Here is a 23614-nt window from a genome sequence, read left to right as displayed (position 1 = left end):
TTAGGTGCTGCATCTGATGAGTTTACAGAAAGGGAATAATGAACCAGACAGTGTATGCAAATTCTCTGTGTGCCCTCCAGTGTGTGGTGGTGGCAATTGAAGGATAACACAAATCTGTTGTCAGTAGCAGCAGAACAACACTGAAGTGCTGCTATGACAGCCCCCTAGACTATACTTTCAGTACAACATCACAGCATGCCTTGTGTAAACGCACCATAGCCAGAAATGGACAGCTTTACAAACTCGACAGTTGGCAAATCCTTTGTCTGCAGGAAGTCTTGCAGTGAACCATTGTCCTCTAATACAGAGAAATCTGTGGGGAAGGAAAAAAACATTAGAAGTACGAGGGCTCATTTCTTTTACTCACAAGTCATCTGCCAAAAATTTATACTTCAACACTCATGATACTTACTGCTGAAATTTATAGTCTGATGGATGCTGGTTCTAGGAACTCCAGGGCCTGAAAATAGAAATTAAAGGCCAAATATATGTTAAAAACAAAAAGAGGATTTTCTCTGTTGAAGTGCAAGTCTGAATGTTTAAGCTATAGATTTGTTCCCATTATACATTAAGGCCTTGAGCTCATGGAAAATAGTTGCTTTCAGTTTTATAGACTGAAACTGAGAAACTTTCTCTGGGACTCTACTGCTAAATGTAAAAAATAAACCTGCTGTTACATAAACTTAATTAAAACTGCTGTGCTGTTCAAGTTGTTGTGATAATCCTGGACCGTCTGACAGCTGTCATTGATGGTGTCACTAAATGTAGGGACAGCATGGTAGCTTAGTGTTGAGGTTTCCTGCTCACAACTGCAGTGTACAGAACTTAATCTGTGTCTCACATTGCTGCCTGCATGCAGTTTGCATGTCCTCCCAGTGTCTGTGTCAGTTTTTCATCATATTTCAGTTTCCTCCCATTTTCAAAAATATTCTTATTTGTTGGCTGCTGCATCATGAGTCCAGTATCCTGAGCACAATGTACTACAGTAGAATAGTACATTCAGTCTACACTCTATTCTAATGCCAGACCTATATCTGAGCACCACAGTGGTTGACCATGTTTTGTGCTGTAGGTCCAGCGGAGGGATAGACATGTTCTCATTCAGTGGTGCTATGACTTATGGTATCCACTAGGTGGCAGTCCAGCCTAAATATCTGGCCTCTCCTTTTTTCTCCTAAGGAAAATGATCATCCCATGTCTTTCACACGATGGCTTTTCTTCCAAGCATCCTACAACCTGGGTCTATAACCGAACCTGAGTTACCCCCATCTTGGTCAAGGATCAGCCTGCAGTGCCAGTGGGTTGGAATAAAGCTGCCACTTCTTTTTGTTTAGAGTAGCATTTCAGCTGGACTACCATTAACAAATGCCAGGCCCGAATTCTATTCACTAGTGATTGGCACTCTGAGATCACTAATGTGCAAATACTTCCTTCAGCATTTTAAGACTGAGATTGCAGTAATCTGTGGCTTCTCCTTTCCTTCAGATTGAGCAATATTGGAGTATGTAAAGCAAAAAAAACTCGCTCTCTCTTTCTCTCTCTGTATATAAATATGAATGTAGCAGGGTTGTAGACAGCAGTGGGGCTTGCTCCCTGCCAAAGTGATTTTTGTAATTGACTTAATGACTTTCAGTGTTATTTGTTTTTTACATGCTGTAAAGTCTTGTGATTGCACTTACCATGGGTGATTACAAAACACTCTTACCTTGTGCCCTCACTAACCTTTGCAGCCTTACTCATCTTCCTGTTCACCCTTGTCCCAGTTCTTTCTCCTTAAAATTCCCATCCTGCCTTACCTCATATATTTCTGATATATTAATCTCCTTTTTACATGGATTTACATGTTCCCTAAGGTTCATTTATTACTGAGTTATTACACGGATCTCTTTTATAATTATTGACATTAAGATTATCACTGTATATTATATGTTAAATGTTTTTAGCATTTTATTTTTGAGTATGTTTGACTATGGTAATAGCATTCTACTTTTACTGATGTGAACCAAGGTGATTAGTTTTACGTGTTACTCTATTACTTCAACTTCATTAGAGTTACTAAGTAGTCATTTCCCTTTTTCCCTGTTATGTACAAATATAACTTTAACACTTTTGTAAGTGTGCCATATGATATTCACTTCATAAATTTATAATCAAGAAATTGCTAGATGGTCTATATATATAAGCTCTGAGCAGCTGAAAAGTGCTGTACAGTTCCTTGACCTTTGAATCTGCTGTAAAATAGTAACTCTGTTTAGAGTGCTTACTAAGGCAACCTATTACAGTCTGAGTCTTTGGAACAGGTTATGACTTAAATGATCTAATATGGGTCAGTCCATTTGCCTAGTGAAGAAGCATACAAACAAATAAATAATATATATTTAGTTTGCAGACTAGGAACAACTTTACATTGCAAAGACAAAGGTGTCTTTATATCATTAACAGTTGCCATTACACTTATTGCTGCTATATACATGCATATGTATGTGTTTGTGTGTCTTCTACAGACCATGTTTCAAATGTCTGACCGTTGCCCTAGATTGACTGCTTCTTTTTAACTGGTTTCTTAAAGGACTAGACACACACTTGCACTTCATACAGACTGAGTTTAAACCACCATCTTGCTCCCACTCCCATTACTGGTATTATGATACAGACAACTCACAGCTTCCCCACTCGTTTGTCTCTGCCTTCACTTGGGTTTCAGTCCTGTTGCTTTTCTCTGTGGGAGCTGCCCATGTTGTTCCCGGTGGAAGCCTTAATCATAGGTTCATAGCTAATTACTAGCCTATCTGCCATAAAGGGCCATTCTAAGCCTAGTCTATTTCCCTCCCATAGGTGAGAATCAAACATTGTACCTTGTGTCTGTGAGGCAAACACCTTAACCATTATACCATCCCCCTCACTGTCTGTTGAGAGTTTACTGTCTTGGTGTAAGATAATATTGAGAGAAATGCTATATTGCTTAGGTTCTATTGTGTCCCCCAGAAAAAATGTACTTTTAAATAAAATGGGGATTAAGTGAGTCTGTCCTGTGTAGAACAGAATGATTGCCATGAAGCAGATATACTAACACTTACCTCGGCAATGTAACAAGACGTAGGTGAGATTGGGGCTGAACTCCACATGGAAGAAACTGCAGTTTGGTATGAGGTCACAGGTGACACAATAACGTTGGAAGGAACCTGTTGTGTCGACACTGCATAGAAGTTAGGGAGAAAGAAAGCCATAATGATATCATCAGCAAAAAATATTTTTGTCTTTCTCACATGCCATCATTTACTAAAATCTACAACACTTCTTAAGCGGAATATTTAAAGTTTAAAGTTTATCTCTGAGATATGGACAGCTTCTGAAGTTGCATCTATTGTAAGACACAAGGCTTTCAGCTTCCCTTGTTGCTTGGGATGCCACTGTAAATGAGCACTGATGCCCTTTATTAAAGCATAATGCAAAAGTATACCATACCAATAACAAGTGGCCTTTAGGTGGCAGTGTTAGCTCACAAATCTCAAGGGTAAGCCCTTCTTTTTTTTTTTTTTTTTTGTTGTTAATTATGAATGCCAGTTAACTGAGGTGTTAATGTCATTTACTTCAAACAAATTTCATTTCTGTTTTTTTTTTATTTCTTTTTTTTTTAATTTCTGGTGAGCCATCAAAACCAGTAGACTCGAGCTGTGACTGATCTGCAGTATTAGAGCCACATTAACTTATTAGCTGGCAGAAAATATTACATAGTGCCTTCTAGCAATGAAATGCATTAACTTAAAAAAATTGGCAGTAATATATAATTCCTCAGATAGGTTCAGTACAGCTTCATAAAACTAGGCATTTACTTTATGTCTTGATTCCTTTAGACATCTGCTGCTGTCACTTTTGGGAAGTATCTTCTTTCACGGTTACGTTTATACTTGCACTTCCTAGATGCAGATTATTGCTTATTGTGGAAAGGCTGCAGATTGAACAGCCTGACTGTGTAACAAATTTTTTCTTCTATAGTGACGGTATTAAACATTTCTAAAACCCCTCATCTCATTTCAGAAGTTTATAAAAAAAAAAAAAGAAAATGTAAAATAATACCATATGGGCATTTCATCTGGTGAACATTATTTCTGGATAACTAGGTAATTAATAAATTGTATTGTTTTAATTATTCACCACATTATTTAAGTTACAGTGGTTTATTCTTACATCACTGCCTTTATGAGGAAGGGCTTGTTTCTTTAAATACACAAAGAACAAAGCTGCATTGGTGGTTAGAAAGTTCCAGGTATAGTGGGTATGATCGAAGGTTACTTGAACAAAGGCAGTACAGGTCTCACAATATCTAAAGACACGACAAAGAAAAGACAAACACAAAATCAGTGATAGTCTAGGGTAAAAATCTACATCCTGAAAAGTCTCTCCCTTATTAAACCTTGTCATTTTTTTCTGTGTGAGACCAATAATTAAAATAGCACAAAAGTTGAACTCACAGTCATTTCATATCAAGAACATTAAATATGTATGCATATACACATACACACACACCACTACCCCAATATGCATGTGAGCACAAATGTATATGCATGCAAGCATGTACAGAATCTGTTGTTTGACCATTTGGTCTAGAAAAATACAGTTTTATAGCAGATAAGGCTGCTTGGCTTGACTTGTTTGCACATTTCCCTACATTTTGGATAACCTGCAGATGCAAATTGTACTAACAAATGCCTTTCCCCACCTCTCATACAAAGTCCCTTAGTCTGTCCCAAATATTCTTGAATTTCATTTTAGTTTATCTCTCCATAAAGGATATATCACAGCCTGAAGAGGAGATGCTGACGTACACCCAGCATCTTTTCCTCATTCCACTTCCTGTCTCACTAATATTCATTCCTGTCTCTTCACCCTCAGACAGGAGCTTATACCCGTTCCTTTTTGTACACAGAAGATCACACTCACCTGTAAAGATGCCTCCTTCTTGCTCCTTCTTCTGTACTCAGGATATATCTGCAGAAAATATCAGAGAGCATAAACAGGAAGAAGAACGCAGACTGGTGCACAAAAGCATTGTACAGTATTTCTGTACTGAATGAATTGCTGTTGTAGATGCATTTGAATATGGAACTTAGGTTTCACTTATTCCCTCTGTAGCCAAACTATGTCTAAACTAAGCAAGTTTAAGTTGAGGGTCATAGACAGTGCATATTGCTTTGCAAATTAACAGGGATATTGGCAATGTGTAGGATGTTGGTGCTTCAGAAACATGGATAAAGTGATTGCATATGACTTAAAATAGCATGGCATGCTGATGAGTGCATAATGATATGGAAATGCATTACCTCATGCAAGTAAGGTACAAGGTATATGCAAATGATGAAACCCAACATGATATACTGATTAAGAAATGTATAAAAGAGACAAACTGCGGAGTAGCGTATATCATTTTTTTATACCACGAATCCCAGTGTACCTGATGGGAGTGATACTTGTAGCAGCAGTAGCTATAACTCACTAGCACGTAAGCATGTATTCATCCTTAAAGCTAGTGCCTGCAGTGTTGTGTGTTACTGTCACCTGTGTCAACACAAAAGCTACAGATGGCATCTGCCATTCCACCACCTTAGTGACCAGCAGATTATATGAGCACTGTATGGGACCTTGCCAAATTGTGTCGCCCACAAGTGGACTTGATGGGCATGCACGGTATGCCAATTCCTGTGGATACTAAGGTATGTATAGCTTTAACCACTTAGCTACAGGGACTTTTCAGCATTTGACAGGGGTCACGTTAGTAGTAAACTGAAGCAGTTCCTGAGCATTATGTTGCAATATGTGAAGGAGCACATCTGGTTCTCCAGGACTGTAAAGTAAAAGGCCACTACCATGAAAGTACTTTAAAACATTGTTTACATAATCTGATGTCCTGGGAATCCTTGATTGCCCACACATTACCATCAAGACCCCACCTGATCCAGAGGGACTGGGATCCATTATTAGGAAGGGTTTCCATTCCTTTAACTGCCAGTTGGTCTGTAATGCTGATGGCATTATTTATAACATGTCTGTGTACCACCTGGGTAGTTCCCATGATTCTTACGCCTGATGCATATCTACCCTACACCAAAGGTTCCTGAGAGGAGATTTCCTACAAGGTCATCTAGCTGGAAGGTACACAATCAGTCTAGACAGACAGGTCTATACAAACAGGTACTATGCAAGGAGGGAGCAGGCCACATATAATACGTTGTTTAAGTGTTGTATGCAATGCCAGATATGACCTAGAACACTGGTTGATGAGCCCCACCTGCAATCCCCTGGCCATACTAGAAACGGCCTATAAAGCAGGACATGCTAAAACACATAATGTAGTGGAGTGGGTGTTCGGCCTACTTAGTGGATAATTATTTTGTCTAGATACATCAAGAATGGTTCTACCATACAATCCTAAACTCTGCAGCAAGAATCTTGTTGTCTATGCAGTTTTGTACAACCAAGCATTCAGCAAAAGCGGGTTAATGCACCGGCAGGACTTTCCATACAGGTTGTGCCAGCAGAGGAAGGGCAACGTGGAGAGTCATGTGGAAGAAACAGAAGCAGCAGTGTCACACCTGAGGCAGAGGGGGGTGAAGTCTAATGTAACAGTAGTAAATTGGAAGCATCTGGTCCATGATTATAGGCCGTGACATATACAACACAAAATAAAGCAATACATTTGTTATCTTATCCAGGTGATGCAGGGCAGTGCATTGACTGGCCAATCCATGCATCAGTCATAACCTTATTCGCATAGGTTAGGAGGTAGGCAGGGCACAGGCATCATCACTTGCACTGGTGGTTAGTGGGAAGCAATGACATTTGACTACAACACTGTGAGATGAGACACGATCATGTGAGTGGTTGGGGACACAAGGAATGATAACCGCAGCACTCTGAGATGGAGTAGGGTCATGGGAGATGAACACTGTAGCCACACAATATTGGAGGTTGTGGGCAGTCAGGAATCACATCCTCCAGTGGTGGGAAAACTGCAATGATGGGACTGCTGGCATGTCCATTGTGTTGGCTTGTGGTATTGGGACTTTTGTGGTCAGTGGCAGGAAAAGGGTAGAACTACAATATGGTGTGCTGATCTTGCTGAGTGCAATTTCTAGGAAGTGGACATCACCCATGAGCATGACTAAACTGCATGAACATGGATGTATATGTATCTAGATGAAGCATGGCAGGTGTTGAGCCAGAGGAGTGCTGATGGCCATGACCTGGATCATGCCCATGATTAGGCATGTCAGGATGTGTGTCCACAGGCCATGACTAGGCATGGTAGGATGTGTGTCCATAGCCCATGATTAGGCATGTCAGGATGTGTGCCATAGGTCATGATTAGGCATGTCAGGATGTGTGTCCATAGGCCATGACTAGGCATTGTAGGATGTGTGTCCATAGGTGAAAGTGAAGCTGTCTTTCAAACAGTTTAAGTAGATTAACTTGGGACAGACTGTGTCTAACCTCCCCACATCTTGACACTCCCACAGGCACAGAAGGCATGGATTCTGGAGGCAGGTCTGAGGGTGGATGCAATATGTCCCATGGAGGCATCAATGGAAGCAACATTTCCCACCAGTGACCTCTGCAGTATTTTCTGTCTCTGCCCCAATACTCCATGTCACTGTGCACTTGCATGGTGTCTTGGACTCCATGGAGCACACTGACCTACTCCACCATCCTGTTGGTAGCAACTGCTTATGCCTGAATCACTGACCTGCCTATTCACTGGCTAATTACTAGTGACAAACCATATCAAGGATGGTCTCCCAGTCATGATTGTGCCTGACCGTCCCTCCCATCTATCTCCTGTGGTGGATACGTGCACCTTAGAGGTGCACAGGTCTGATGATGTGTGCAGTGGGAATTCAGGTGGAAGCTTTCCATCATGCTCTGGTGAGACTGTGCATTTAGCTTGTACCTCTAAAAGATCCTATGTTATGCTGTATGTATGTGATCTCTTCCTCAGTATTTCTGCAGACAGTGCCACCATACTGCTCAGCTCTCCAGAATTTTGTAGAATGTCTCTGATTTTGCCTCATATAAAATTTTTCATTTTCTGGTAAATCACTGAGGATTACAGCTGGTCGATAATACCAGACATTTGAGTGTTGTACATAGGTTCATAGGTTCTAACTAGTACTAACCTATGAAGCTATGAGTGTTGTACTTCTTATTGTTCAGAAAATACATGTTGAAGCAATGCCTGTTCTATTAACTTTAAATGGATTAGACTCCAACATTTAACAATTGTCTCTGATTTGGGGCTTTTGTCCTCCCACAATTTTATCTTTGACCAATATTGTTCAGTAAAGAAATTGAGAGGTACGTGTCCCGCTGTTTCATCTGACCAAGTCATTCGCATGTTGCCATTATTATCAGACTCAGGTGCCCTGCTGACTTCAGCCCCATGTTGTCCTGTTATGCGGGATCTGTACTAGTGGAACTGATGAAAGCAGGAACACATGTGGCACACATATTTTCCTATCTCTCTTGGGACACATTATGCTACACATGAAAACAGAAGTATGCTATACTTATCATGTAGCTTACTGCAGTTGCAGGCTAGAGGTCCTTAGTAGGACAGATATGCAGGTGGACCTTGGTCATTTCTTCCCTTCTAATGCACTGGACTGTGCTATACTATGCTGTACTTCTTATTAACCTGATGCCTTCCTTGTTCACACACTGGTGGTTGGTTCCAGCCCAGCGCACACATCTAAGCTAAACCCAGGTATGGAGGACAACTCACCAGACTACAAAGCCAGTGAACAAAATGCCACCAATCTTATATTAAATAGTTTATTCACACTAAATAACACTCTGGCACCTCGGCACAGCCTTCCTGGAGTTACAAAATATGCCACACCATGCATCCATACATATATATATATATATATATATATACATATATATATATATATATATATATATATACATACACACACACACACACACACACACACACACACACACACACACACACACACACACATATAGTCACTTAAACACAATTAATTAAACAATCATCTAATTAGTCAACCATCAGTTAAAATAATCATATATACATTTTAAAGAAACACTCTCCAGTTACATTCACTATGACAAGTAAAAAAATGTAAAGCTAGCATTATTATTTTTTATGTCTCTGATATGTTGTTGCAATCGTAGCTTGAATATTCTTTTAGTCTCCCCTTTATAATACAAATTACATGCGCAAGACAGAGCATATACCACTGATTTGGTTATACATAAAAAAGCAGAAGTGGAACAGAATTTTACACCATTTATTTTTTCAAAACATTTGATAATGTTGGGGCAAACCGAACACCTTCCACAAGGGAAGGTGCCACATTCACTAACCTGTAGGTAAAATTTTTCACCAGGTGAAACAAATCCATTGTGTACCACCATGTCTTTAACATTTCTGCTTCTCTTAAAAGAGATATTTACAGTTCTACACAGATTTTTTACCCCTTCCATATTAAACAGGGCCAATAACATCAATAATTTCCTCATTTAAAATATTATATACAGTAACAAAATAAAAACTTTTCTACACTCCTGTACAGTATTAAATTCTCTATTATTATTTATCTTATTTACTAAAGGCCGATTATGAAGTAAGCTGGTATCCATTATTTTATGAAGGGCATCTAAAATAACATTTTCATTATACCCCTTTGCTTGAAGTTAATACACGTTTTTATTTCCTTTTCTAGACCCATTTCATCATTACATAGCCTGCTAACTCTCAATAATTCATTATAAGGTAGTGCCTTCAAAGTATGCGGTGGATGGCAACTACTACTATCCAAAATATTATAATCTCTACTTCCCTTTCTGTGTATATTAGTCACTATATTATTATTCCTAATAGTCAAAGTGACATCTTGATAGTTAACTGCTTTTCCTATCTGTAAGCCATCAAATTTTATCTGAAAATGATTTGGATCTAAATCATTTATAAACTGGGGAGCTATTTCAGCACCCCCCCCCTTTACATAAAAAAATAAAATCATCTATATATCTACAATATAAAATAACATAACTAATAAAATAATTCAATCTATACAAAAACTCAACTTCAAAAAGGCCCATGAACAGGTTAGCATGCATGGGTGCAAAAGATGCACCCATGACAGTACCTTGTACTTGATGGTAAATAAGCTTCTTAAACTCAAAAAAATTATTCATCAAACAAAAACATAATAATTCCATCACATAATTACTAACAGGGCTATCACCTAGAAAAAAAATCTAACAGCTTCCATATCTAACTCATGGGTAATACTTGTATAAAGACTTTTTACATCTATAACTATCCAGTAATATTCTTCATCACATTTAACATTCTTAATTTATCCAGAAAATGGAAAGTGTCTTTAATATAAGAATTTAACTTAACCACATAGTTCAAAAGATAGGAATATAAGAAAATTCCCATATTATGGCGAAAATAATTCTGTGCTGCTACTATGGGTCTACTGGGGGGGCACACAATTTTATGTGCCATTGGCAGACAATATAACTTAGCCATTGAACTTCCTTCTACATTACATTTATTTAGGGCATCTTTTCTTGTAAAATAGCCCAATCTTAGGCCTTTAGCTACTAGTTCTTTAAAATTCATTACAGCTTGATAGAAACAAATCAATATTTACTGCCCTATGTACTTGGCCATCAGATAAATGGCCCATACACATTTTCAGGTATTGTTTCCAGTGCATAACAACAATTTTTCTATCTTTATCTGAGGGTTTTATAATTATGTCTGATCTTTTACATAAATTTAATAGACAGCCATTCGTTCTTACTCTTATTATACAAAATGTCTTTATTGTCAGAAGAAAAGTCTTTCAAAACTTTCTCTAATGCAAAATTAAGCATTTTAGAAAGTTGTAAATTCACCTGGTTGTTAAATGCAGGTATAAAAGTACTAGTATAAGTAACCATTTCAGTATTTAAAGTGCAATATGCATTAACATTTTCAGCTGTTTCAAATGAAGAATCACAAGAGAAGAAATCCAGCAACTCATCTTCACTTGCAGATACACTGTCTTCATTAACTGACATACTTTCACCATTACATTCAAAGTAATTAACCAAGGGCAGCTTTTTTATTAACTTAAACACTTCTACTTTAATAAACTGTGCAATAGGTAGAGCTGTTGGTATAAACTTTAAACCATACTTCAAAACAGATATTTCAGTTTCACTTAAATCAACCCCTGATAAATTCACAATACAGTTATTCAGATCACATCTTTTTATACTGCTAACTACTGTGCAAACATGTTTAAAATCAATATTTAGTCCTTTTATTTTGTTTGAACTGTTGAAAGTCTCTGTTACCTTCATGCCTTCGTTTAAAGTTGTTTTGTTGATTGTAGCCATTCTGCTGTCTTCCCTGTTGTTTCCCTTGGCCCCAAAATTTATTATTTATGTAATTAGGTTGTTGTGAAGCAGGCAAAGGTGGATAGTCTGTATTTTCATTATCAGAGCCTGCAGAAGTATTAGTTCCACCTGCAGAGGCAAAGGAGACATTTTGATGTTTCTTAGATCTCCCAGAAGCATTTTAAAGCCTCTGGTATGGAGGACAACTCTTTTGGCCAACAAGTGTCACCAAAAGCTCCTTAGCCTTGGTGAGTTACTTTGTGTAGGTGGCCCCCCTCCTGTGGTGCACTTGTGTATTGTAAAGTCTGATGCCTATTCCTTTACAAAGAGTAATGTATCAGTTACACTTTGGTGAACTGGTTGCAGGGATCTATTATATTATGGCAACACCTGGGATTCATATCCTTCACACAATTTCCTACTAAATGTGATCCCCATATTGCTCATCCAGGGTAGCTTTGCCCAGGACATGCATGCCATATATGTAGAGGGAAGTAAGGCTTCATTATTCTGGACAGTGAACTTTTCCAAGAATTGCCATCCTCATATCGACAAGTGGGTGTGTATGGTATGCTGGTGGATAACCATCTCCTCCTTCCTTCCTTTATATATCTGTTTATGTACCATAATTGATGCTTTCCACAGCCCACCACCCCACCATAACTGTACTGTGCTCATGGCCATCAGCTGCTGTTAGTGCTATGCAGAGGTGTTCCCCATTACAAGACTATAGCATTGGAGCCCCTAACACCCTGTGCCATTTCCTTCAGAATTATTTCATTGTACGTATCCCCCATCCTAAAAAAAAACACAGGCAATCACTGCAGTGCCCTGCCAGTGTCACGGGGTCCCAATCACTTGTACATCACACTAGTCAGCTCTCTGTGCCTGACATTCACCACAGGGTTTATTGTTTGTTTTTGGTGTACTTTCCCAGGTGGTACTTTCTACTTTCTTCCTAAATTCTGTAATACATTTCTTAATTCTGCAAAGATGCAAATCCACAAACTTCTTGTCTACAGTTGTATGGCATTGAGAGAGGCTGTGCAATATAGTAGCAATGCTTTAGATTTTGCTAAGTAGTGCTTCCTAAAGCAGAGCAGCAGTTATACGAATGAGGCTACTTAGCCTCACTGTTCCTGAATTGCTTCTACTGCACATTGCGTTGGGAAGACATGCTTTCGGTAGCTATGAGTATCAAGGTGACCATGAGGCATGTGTCTAGTATGCTCATGCATACAGCATCCAGCCATGTCACTCTCCTACCCAGTTCCAGCCTGGTATTTTCTTTCCTTATGTGTTATTCCCAATTCCTTGTTCATCATTACACCTTCCTCATAACTTATGTGTTATTCCCAATTCCTTGTTCATCATTACACCTTCCTCATAACTTATGTGTTATTCCCAATTCCTTGTTCATCATTACACCTTCCTCATAACTTATGTGTTATTCCCAATTCCTTGTTCATCATTACACCTTCCTCATAACTTATGTGTTATTCCCAATTCCTTGTTCATCATTACATCTTCCTCATAACTTATGTGTTATTCCCAATTCCTTGTTCATCATTACATCTTCCTCATAACTTATGTGTTATTCCCAATTCCTTGTTCATCATTACATCTTCCTCATAACTTATGTGTTATTCCCAATTCCTTGTTCATCATTACATCTTCCTCATAACTGACTGCCCACCCTCTATATGTTTTTGTTCTTCCACTGTCCTCTCCTCCTTTTGTGTATCTATTGCCCCTGTCTCTCTAGGTCTGTGTTTTATGTTTGTCTGTCTGCCCATGCTGCCTGCCTTTCTCCCTATATCCCATCCACAATCTTCCCTCATTATCTTCCACACTTAGGCTTCTTTTCTATATATGAAAAAGTATCTCTTTCTGCACAAACTGTTATCCTTCCTTCCCTCCACCTTTCATAACGTATAGTCACCATTGTGTGTTTCCCTCTTCTTCCTCTTCTCCCCTTTCCTACTTTCCTGTCTACCCTGGTTCCTCTTCATTTATATGGTGAGTGATATTAGCAGTTTGATGTTTAGCCCCACAAGGGGCTGTGCTGCCCCTCATGCTCCAGATAAGTGCAGGATGTAGTTATGTAGTGTTTTACTGCATAAGTGAGTGTGCAGTGACCCATCTGCACTAGCCTACCTTCATCGTGACATCCATCACGTGGATCAATAGGCTTACTGTAGTGCTCCTCAGCCACGAAGTGACCGTGGCTTCTCATGTTATCACTATGATTCTGCTTCTCATGCAGCCTTTTGCTCAGATTGCTGGCACCGATCAGTGGCTAACACTTGTCAGATTAGCTATGCAACTCATTGTGCAGTGACATCCTTGGTGGGGGTAGAGACACTCCGCAGATGCACAGCAGCCCTAGCCTGTAGTTGAACAGCCCTGAAAAGCACACACACTACTCAAGTGACAGCTTACTAAACTCTCTGCAGTTTATGGTGTTAATGTGGTATGTGATTGTATAATTTAGTTATATTTAATTTATTATGTACAGCTTTCCCAGATAATCCTTGTGCCAGTATTTACATGCTAAGGTTCTGTGCTTTATGGTTCAACATCTGATTCTTTTGTCACTACGATCCAATCTTTATCTTGTTTTGTCAAAACTGATGTAAGTGAGACAGATTAGAGTATGGTCAGACTAATAGTAATAATAAAGGAAAGTGAGAAATAAATACGTTAGTTTAGAAAAAGGAAGGTGAGAGACAGGGATCTTGGTATACAGAAGGAAAAAAGTATGGTTATATTGATTATAAAGTTGTTACAAAATCACAGTAGATGTTTAGAAAATGTAATTATGAGTATTTAATATTGAGTGTATACCTTTTTATGTTAATTGAATTGGATGAGCAGTGCCATTTTATATTTATGTAGTTTATATGTTGGCTAAGGATATTCTGTTATATAGCTGCAGAGTAAAATTCCTTTGGTTGGCCACAGATGTAGAGTAAACAGAATCATCATCATACTGTTTGATTTTTCTACATATAGTAGATTTTGGTGTTGTGATCTGGGAAGCCTTGGGGACTCAGTTTTGGACAAAGTTGATCATTTTACGATATCTATGTAGTTTGTATAGAAAGTTGTTGGCAAAATTAGGTTGTTCAGTCAGTGCTAGAGTATTTGTGAGTTCTTGCCAACCTAATATGTTCTACTGATGAGTTTTGTTAAAAATATCAATAATGCATTTGGCTATTTATGTTGTAAGAATGATCACATTTGTTTAGAAGTTTATTTTGCATGTTACTGAGAATATGTGATGCATAAAATAGGGTAGGGAGTACAAGCATTTCAGCTGTGAGAGTAATATTGGTTCTGTTAGATATATTTTACTTTGTATAACATTCCAAGTTTTTGATTTTTTTGCTATTACATAGTCAATGTATTGGTTGAATTTTAGGTTCTGAATTATAGTAACTCCATGTGTTTTAGTGCAGCACTGTAGCTGGGACAGTTTGTGCCTCAATGGGCCCACACCCAGCAGAAAAAAACAGAATATTCTCCAAAGCTGAGGAGCAAAAAAAACAAATCTTCCACCAGACAAAAAGCTATTATATTTCCATGTGACTACATGATAAATCTTCACTCTGTAACAAGAAGCAAGTTCCTAACATACACATACTGCAAGCAAATCATTAAGAAGCTGTAAACACAACCACACTGAGTAATTAGCTACTAATATTGCTTGCAGTTTCAAGGATGGATTGGCATTAACACTCAGAGAACACACCAGCAACTTTCAGGGACCAATCTGTACCTTTTCTAAAGTGAGAAAGTGATGAGTGGACTTCCACGGCTGATGCAGCGACTCCACACACTTTAATGTCACATAAAAGCAAAAACAGCAAACAGAGATCAAAAAGGTGAGTGCTTTTACAATCTATAATACAACTGCTTCTTCAGACCTGATAAGATCAACTCTCCTACTCTATATATACCAATTAAATACCAATTAACTAATTAGGTACACACCTAAAAACACAATGCAACCTGCTTAGTATTGCTAGTGAGGATAGAGAGAATAAAATACATAAACAGACTTACACATAAATGCATCTTATATAAAAAACCTCATATATAAAAAACATCATACAAAAACAAGTCATATGTAAACATAGCAACAATATCTTCTTAATTAAACTCAACTAATATTATATAGAGCTCTAAGGTTCAGTGCTTAAGCTGACGTGCCTTCAGCAGTGGTTTTATGGAATCCCGATCATTCAACCCAGGAAACCTGCCTCCACCCAACCGTATAATCCACTCTTGTTCTTTCAACTCTGTCTTATTTTTAAAATTCCCACCTCTAATACCAGCAGCTAAAAGCTGAAGGGCTAAAAAATTAAAACTATGACTCTGACCACTGTCCAAGACATGCTTCACTAAAGCATTAGTCACTTTCTTATTCTTAATATCATTAACGTGTTCAAGAATTCTCTCTTTAAAGTGCCTATTGGTCTTCCGTATGTAATACGCAAAGCATTCTTTGCAGTAAGCAAAATATACTATATAGCTAGGCAGGGGTGGCTCGTGCTATAGGACTGCAGCCCCCCAGCTGTAGAAAGAAAAAGAAAAAAAGACAAAAAACTAATTGCGAGTCTCGGAACTTCCACTCATGAGATATCCAGACTGCAACATCTGCAGGATGGAGCCTACTCTCGTGGGACGACTGGGGATTGAAGCTGCTGCAGATGAATGGGTAAACCAGGTTGTGTGTGTGTGTGTGTGTGTGTGTGTGTGTGTGTGTGTGTGTGTGTGTGTGTAAAATGCCCCAGTTGATATGTACTGGTGGCTAGAGAACTCAGGATATGTGCTGGTGGTTAGAATACCTCAGGCTTGAACGCAGGTAGCAAGAGCCTGAATTCCCTACCCACAACCATCTGTGAAAACTTTGCAGATTTTTGCCTCATATTTCTGTTCTGTTCTGTACCTCATAAAATCTGTGGTTTCTGGATTTTTAATTCAATAAATAGATGATGGTGCAGTGGTAGCATTGTTGCCTCACAGCTAGAGGTTCTCTGGTTTGATTCTTGGCTGGGGTGCCTTCTGTGTGGAGTCTGCATGTCCTCCCTGTGTTTGTGTGGGTGTGCTCTGGTGTCCTCCCGTGTTGCAAGGATGTGTCTGGAGTGTTTCTCTTTGGGCCTCTGCTGAAAAATGGCTTTTGTTACAGGTCAGACTTTCCTGGTTAATAAATGATAAATAAATAAAAACGACAGTCATTTGAATTTCAGACTTCATATTCTTCAGAAAGTACACGGTAGCACAAAACCTTTTATTCTAGCAATTTTCTAAGTTTATAAGATGAATATTTGAAATGTGTCCCTATTTTTGGGACTGTATTCCCCATTATTGGCTTCGTCCAGGTTTTTTGTGCTAAGGTTGAGAGCTATGGTGAGAACTGAATTCACTGAATATGTTTGGGGGCTGTATTCCCCCATTACTGGCTTTGTCCAGGTGTTTTGTGCTAAGAGGTTGACAGCTATGGTGAGAACTGAATTCACTAAATCGTAGCTTTTGGGCTTTTGTCCCCCCCAATAAATTTTGGCTCTTTCCAGATTTCTTATACTGCAATGTTGAGAGATACAGCTGAGTGCCTAGTAGAATTTTCAAGGAGTTGAGACCTGCAGGAGAAGTGAAGTTTAGTGCTGCTTATGCTGAGTCTGCTTGCATTGTTAATAGCACAACAAGTACTGTACTTGATTTTGATGCAGAAGGCTATGGGTTCTACTCCCACAGTATGTAGATGCATTGCTGATACTGTACTGTGTTGTAAAGGGGGTGGATGCTGCAGTCCTTTTTGGTGAAGATACCTAGTAACTATGAACCTGTTATCAGTTTGCCATCCGTTCCCTATTGCAATATTACTAGCTTATCATTTTTTAATGTAACATAGGCAATTTATTCCTCAAGGGCAATAGGGACTTTATTTGATGATGAAATAATAAAATATAAAGTTGTTTACCAGCAGCAACCTCTTCATTAGTTACAGATCTCTTTAATGTGGAATTATTTTAGATAACTTTTGTTTCTTCACAGATTGTGTATATTTACTGATACTGGTGGATTGTAGCAGTTTGAGTAGACTTTTATGATGGAAATGTTCTGAATTGGGCAGTTTCGTCATTATTGGTGCATGCATTTTGTTTCATTGTTTACTGAAAAAAATGCTCAAAACAATACATTTAAAGTGCCCCAACTGTACTGTATTATACAAGGAATATTATTTAATACAATTAGGAAGGTGTATCAAAGAACACATGTATGTTTCGTGTGCAGAGTTAATCTTTCTGCCACTAGCAAAATGTATTTTCTTTGAATGTGGGTTTCAATGCTGTTTCAGTGAATGTGAGTTTCAAGGGCAGAGAAGATTTAATACTAAGTCCATTTTCATTGTTAAACTGCATTGCTTTGTTTAGCAGATGTCCGTTAGGGTTTGTGCTGTAAAATGCAAAATAAAACTTTCAAATAAAATCCAAATCCTCACAAAAGTAAATCAGTATGTACATTGCAGTGTTTATGGTAAATAGGGCGAAATAGCCAAGTAATGGGACATTGGAATGGCTGCAGGGGGGAGGCTCCATTCAACCATGATTTTGTAAGGGGGGGAAGGGTGGCTAACTCAAAGACAGCCTCAGCTGAATTATACCTCTCAACTGTCCAAATTTTTGCAGAATTAATAGATTTTTGCTTCTTATTTTTGGTTTGTTCCTCATAAAATGTGTAGTTTTCTGGCAAATCATTTAGGAATGAAGTCACTAAATAATGACAGACATTGAGCTTCAGACTTCATAACCTTCAGAAAAATGCATGCTAATGCAAGACCTGTTATTCTATCAATTGTCTAAGTTTATATAAGAGAAATTTTTAGTAATGCTTGTATGTTCCCCCAATATATTTGGCCTTGTCCAGAGTTCCTGCATTAAGAGGTTGAGAGGTATGTGCAAATAAATTGCTTTACATAATTAGGAATATCCAAACCTCTCAACTGTACCTGATTTTGGCTCAAAATGTTGCTCTCCCCATAATAATCCCTCTACAAAATGGCAATTTTGCTAGAAAACGTGGAGGGTTTACAATTATAAATAACTGGAATGATCAGACTTATAGATTACTTTTATTACAGAAATGCATGTAGATTCTCTTATTTTGTCAGCTGCTCAAGTTAACAGTTGTTGTTGTGTCTTTCGGCTTTTCCCGTTTAGGGGTCACCACAGCGGAACTCCGGTCCACTAATGATTGGCAGTAGATTTTTACGTACCGAGTTGCCGGCCCTGACGCACAACCTTCAACGAAGGTACGCCCATTCAGGCATGTCTCCACACAGAAGATGCTCTAGCTGAGAATCGAACAGGGCAACTTCTTACTGTGAGGCGACAATGCTACCGCAGCACCACCACTGCAGTTAACAGTACTAATATTTAAAAAAGTGTCCCTTCTTTATAGGTTCATAGGTTCATACTAGGCTATCTGCCCAAGGGCATTTATAAGCCTAGCCCATAGTTATGTGGCTTTCGCCACCCCTTTAGTTTGAATAAAACTATGCCTATTATTTTGCTGTGCCTCTGTCAAGCAGCGACACTGAAGTAATCCCTGGGGTATATCTGCGGTCTCCCATCCATTGGTCAAGATTCCTCTTGAAGAAGGCCAGCGAGGTGTTCTGCCTCACATGTACCGGGATTTTGTTCCACAGCATAGGGAGTCTCTGGGTGATGAATTTGTCCCTCCAGCACGTTCTATTTATAACCGTGTCAAGGTTTAAGTCTCCCGCCCTTGTGGTTCTGAGGGATCTAGATTTTTTGAGGTGAAGCATATTCATCAAATCTGTGTTTGACATGGCCTTATATGTCAGGCACAGGTCACCTCTGAGCAAGCGGTATGAGACTGAATAGAGCTGGAGTTCTTTCAGTCGGGCAGCATAAGACATATTTTGAGACCCTTTATCCTTTTGGTGAGGAACTTTTGGGGCCTTTCCAGCTGCTGCAGGTGTCGGGTCAGATACATTCCGAATGGGGCATTGTACTCAATCATAGGTCTAATGAGTAATGAGTACAGGGGGATGATGACCTCCCTTGATCTAGATGTGAATCCCTTCATGATCAGGTGGGCAATGTAGAAGGTTTTCCTAACTACTTTAGCAACATGAGTGTCAAACGAAAGGCTACTGTCAACCTGGGTCCCCAGATCCCTGATGATGACTTCTGTGCTCAGTGGATTGCCACCTATATGGTAGCTAGGGGTAACCTTGTTTTTCCCGAAGGGTATGACTATGCATTTCTTGGCATTTAACTTTAGGCCATGGCTCTGGCACCAGTTATCCGTTTCTGTGAGGTCCTTCTGAATGATATCTGTGTCAGATGTGTTTTCGACTATGGCGCCCAGTTTGCAGTCATCTGCAAACTTTGTCAGCCATAACCCTCCTGTGTTTGCTTGTACTTCAGAAAAGTAGATGCCGAACAAGAGTGGACCCAGGACTGAGCCCTGTGGGACACCACTTGTGACAGGCTTTGAGTCTGACATGGCTCCAGCAACTCTGACCCTGTGGGTTCTGTCACTTAGCCAGTTTGCAACCCATCTTGTGATGTATGGGTTTACATTCAAGCTGATGAGTTTTTCGATGATACCTGAGTGGGGTATTGTGTCAAGGCCTTTGCCAGGTCGAGGTAGGCTGTATGGACTGCCTTTCCTCATCAATGGCCTTGGTGACTGTCTCGAAAAAGTCAACCAAGTTTAAAAGGCATGATCTGCCTTTGACAAAGCCAAACTGGGATGGATCCAAAGTCTGCAAGTTCCCTATGTCTTTATTTATGAGTTCCATTATGATCCTCTCCATGGCTTTGCAGATAAGGCTTGTCAAGCTAATGGGACGGTAATTACCAGGGTCGGTGGAGGCACCGCCTTGTGAAGTGGGACCACAGTCGCCGGCGCCACTCCTTGGGCACGTATCCTGAGGTGAGGCTAAGATTAAACAGCTGTCCTAACTGCGGGTTTAATTCCTCATTGAGTTCATGGAGCACACAGCCGGGGACACCATCCGGTCCCATGGATGCTGTGTTTTTTGCCTTGGAGAGGGCAGTTCTCACCTGGGCGTTGGAGATGTTTGGGGGGGCTACAATCCTCTGGTATAGATATCTCTCCTTTTGGGGGGGGAGGGGGGGAGAAGTCTGCACTGAACCTGTCAGCCAGTATGTTGGCAATGTGTGTAGGTTCAGTAATCTTCACATCATTTTGAACTAATTCTGAGCATATCTGGGAGCTTCCTCCTAGGTTTCTAACATAGCTAAAGAAGGCCTTATGATTGTCTTTTGAGTCCTTGGTGATTTTTCTCTCAAAATTTGCCTTGGATGATTTTATGAGAGCTCTTAGTTTTTACTTATAATGATCAAAGGTGTCTTACCTTTCAAGGATTTTGCTCTATCTTGTAGTAGCTTCCTCCTTTTGTTGTAGAGCTTGTTTATGGCTGGGGTCCACCAGACTGGATGCTTGCCTTTGGTACAAAGAGTCTTAGTTTTGTTTGGGATTGCCTGATCCATGCAGTCTTGTAGGTGCTGGTAGAAGGCATTTGTAAGTGATTCAGCGGTTTGAGTAATGTTTACCACTGGCTCAGGGGCCTTAAAGGAGACCACGCTAGTTTTAGAAGTGTGAAGTCGGCTTTTGAGAAGTTTTCACTGTGGTCTTTTTATTTCAGGTTGGGGCGGGATGAGGACCTCCAGCGAGATTAGTTTATGATCTGATCTCACCAGTGAGGGGTATACTTCCAGTGTTGAACATTGTGATCCCATGTTCGTGATGATGAGATCAAGTATGTTTTCTCCTCTTGTGGGGATGGTGACTAGTTGTTCCATGGCATTTGAGTTTATGAACTCCAGGAACCTTTGGGCTAGAGTGTTTGGGCTTGAGTAGTGTTCCCAGTCTATATTAGGGTAGTTGAAATCACCTAGTATGATGGTGTTTGGAGATACATTTATCCCCTCCAATGTTTTCAGGAAGGCCATGTGAGGTTCCTGAGTTTGAGAGGGTGGCCTGTAACATGCTACAAATTGCAGAGCAGTCTTGCCTATGGTTAATTGCACCTGGATGGTCTCCGATGCATCGTGCGTTGCCACCAACCTTGAGGTGTGAGTGTCCTTTATGAATATGGACACCCCCCCTCCTTTCTTGGTGTTGTCCGGATTTTGGGGCCGGAACGCATGATATGAGGTGAAACCTGATAGTGCTGGGGTGCTCTCAGGAGCCTTGAACCAGGTTTCTGTCACAGCACAGACATCGATGTTCTCCATACTAAGAAGGGCCTCGAGTGCGTGCATCTTGAGATTGAGACTTCTGGCATTGAGCAGCATTACCCTTAGTTTTTTTACTTTTTTGTGTTCTAGGGTGGTAGGTTTAGAATTTGAGCCTTGCCTAAAAAAGGCACTATGGGGGTGGCAAGAGCCTTTGCCAATATCAGGAAGCCTAGGGGTGACAGGTACAAGCCGTCCCTTGTGAAGCAGCGTGGCTTGTCCAGCATGTCATCCCAGGCAGACAGACATTGGATCCCCTTTGAATGACACCAGAATTTAAGCCAATTATTAAAGCTGATCATCTTATCACTGTATTGTGGCATCATTCTAGGTGAAGGTAGGATACTGCTCAAGGTCAGGGTCATACCTGCCTGGGCTACATAATCAGAGAGCTCCTCAATGTCTCTTTTCATGTAGTCCAAGGAGGTACGTCTCAGGTCGTTGACACCAGCGTGGACAATGACTGAGTCATACTTGTACCTGCTGTTGAGAGACCTGAGTGCTTGCGTTATGTGGCGGATTCTAGCGCCCGACAGGCAGCTTACTGTGACCTTCTCCTTACTCAGTCTGGTGAGCGGGACGTCAGTGTGTCTGACTATGGAGTCACCTATGACAAGTATGTTTGGTGTTGTATTTGGCCTTAAGGGCAGTGACTGCTTTGCACACTGATTTTGTTGTTTGTGTTGTTTGTGTGGTGTATTGAGTTTGCAGTTGCTTGGGTGTCTGCTTTGGAGGCCTCTGTTGTTTAGGTAAAGTTGTACTCAGAGACGCAAGTATGTCTTAGTGTGTTTATGTGTTTGATTCAGTGGTGTGGTTGAGTTATGTGAGACTGGTATTGTGGTGTGTGTAGTTGCCTTCTCCTCCTGCCTGGTCTTGCCAGTCCTGAGTTGAGAGAGCTCAGCCTCCAGTCTGGCTAAATAGCTGCATCTCTCACAAGTGTTAGTGTTACATGGGAGGAGGAGAGGGTTGTCCGTGTACATGAGGCATTTGTAACATTGTCTCAGAATTCCCAGATTCACCAACTGGGCAGGAGAGGACGCCAGCATCTGACCCTTCAACATGCTAGAAAGAATTATGAGTTGGTATGAGACAGAAAAGTAGTGGGCTTAGCAGGGAAGTGGGCACTCCTGGGGGGTTTTGCTAGTGAGAAATTTGTATAATATAGGAGTGCTTGACCTGCAAAGAGAATGCTTATAAGACAAGGGATATGCTTATAAGACAAGTGCTGAGCTTTTGAGAAGAAAAAGCTATTTGGAACAAGTGCTGCACTTTTTAGTGAAGGTGTAAACTGTTTAGGTTCCTAACAGAGCAGTTCTAAGGGAAAAATTGAAGAACAGACTTTCTGGAGCCAGAAACAGTTTAACCTTGTTTAACCGGCTGCCCGATGCTGCTCTAGTGGCAACTCCGCTCATCGCTAAAGCACGTTAAAGCGTGCTTGATAGCAGGGGCTGGAAAGAAGCAGGAATAGACCCAAAATGGACAATAAAACTACAGTTTCAAGTCAGTAACCACCTCTACGGGGGCAGGGAAGCTGCTCAATGTTATTAACAAGCCAGAAAAAAAAATGCTCAAGCAGCTATGCAGAAAAGGAAAAAAAAAACAATAAAAAAAAAAAAAAGAAAAAAAAAAAAAAGTCCCTTCTTCTCTCTTCTTTTTTTTTTCTTGGGTGCTTCCACCACAGCCCACAAGCCTGAAAAAACGAAACAAACCCAAAGAGGCAACTAGGTTTTTTAAAGAGGAAGATGAAGGAGTTTTTGAAATGACCCCTAGTACCACCTCTCGGGGGGCAGGGAAGCTGCTCAATGTTATTCACTGCCACTGATCAACAGAGAGACCCTCCTTCAGCCCAAGCAAAATGGCCTCACAGAAACTTTCAAACAGTTCAGGAACAG

The 23614-nt window shown here is 40.0% G+C and overlaps 1 protein-coding gene across 2 annotated transcripts in view; it reads right to left on the bottom strand.

The window, feature by feature from the left end:
- The window catches only part of LOC122811703 (inactive dipeptidyl peptidase 10-like), a 656601-nt gene that overhangs the window by 193556 nt on the left and 439431 nt on the right, over nt 1–23614 (bottom strand). For both annotated transcript variants that reach the window (XM_044083720.1, XM_044083719.1), the window contains exons 15-18: nt 4942–4989; nt 3078–3196; nt 413–460; nt 215–313 (exon numbers count right to left, since the gene is read on the bottom strand). In XM_044083720.1, coding sequence (XP_043939655.1) covers nt 215–313; nt 413–460; nt 3078–3196; nt 4942–4989 — 314 coding nt within the window. The remainder of the gene's footprint in view (nt 1–214; nt 314–412; nt 461–3077; nt 3197–4941; nt 4990–23614) is intronic.

Source organism: Protopterus annectens, chromosome 9.part0 (genome assembly GCF_019279795.1).
Source record: "Protopterus annectens isolate FY-2018-M chromosome 9.part0, PAN1.0, whole genome shotgun sequence".
Lineage (NCBI taxonomy): Eukaryota > Metazoa > Chordata > Ceratodontiformes > Protopteridae > Protopterus > Protopterus annectens.
Note: the sequence above shows the minus strand (reverse complement) of the source record. Positions and strands in the feature narration are given on the sequence as shown.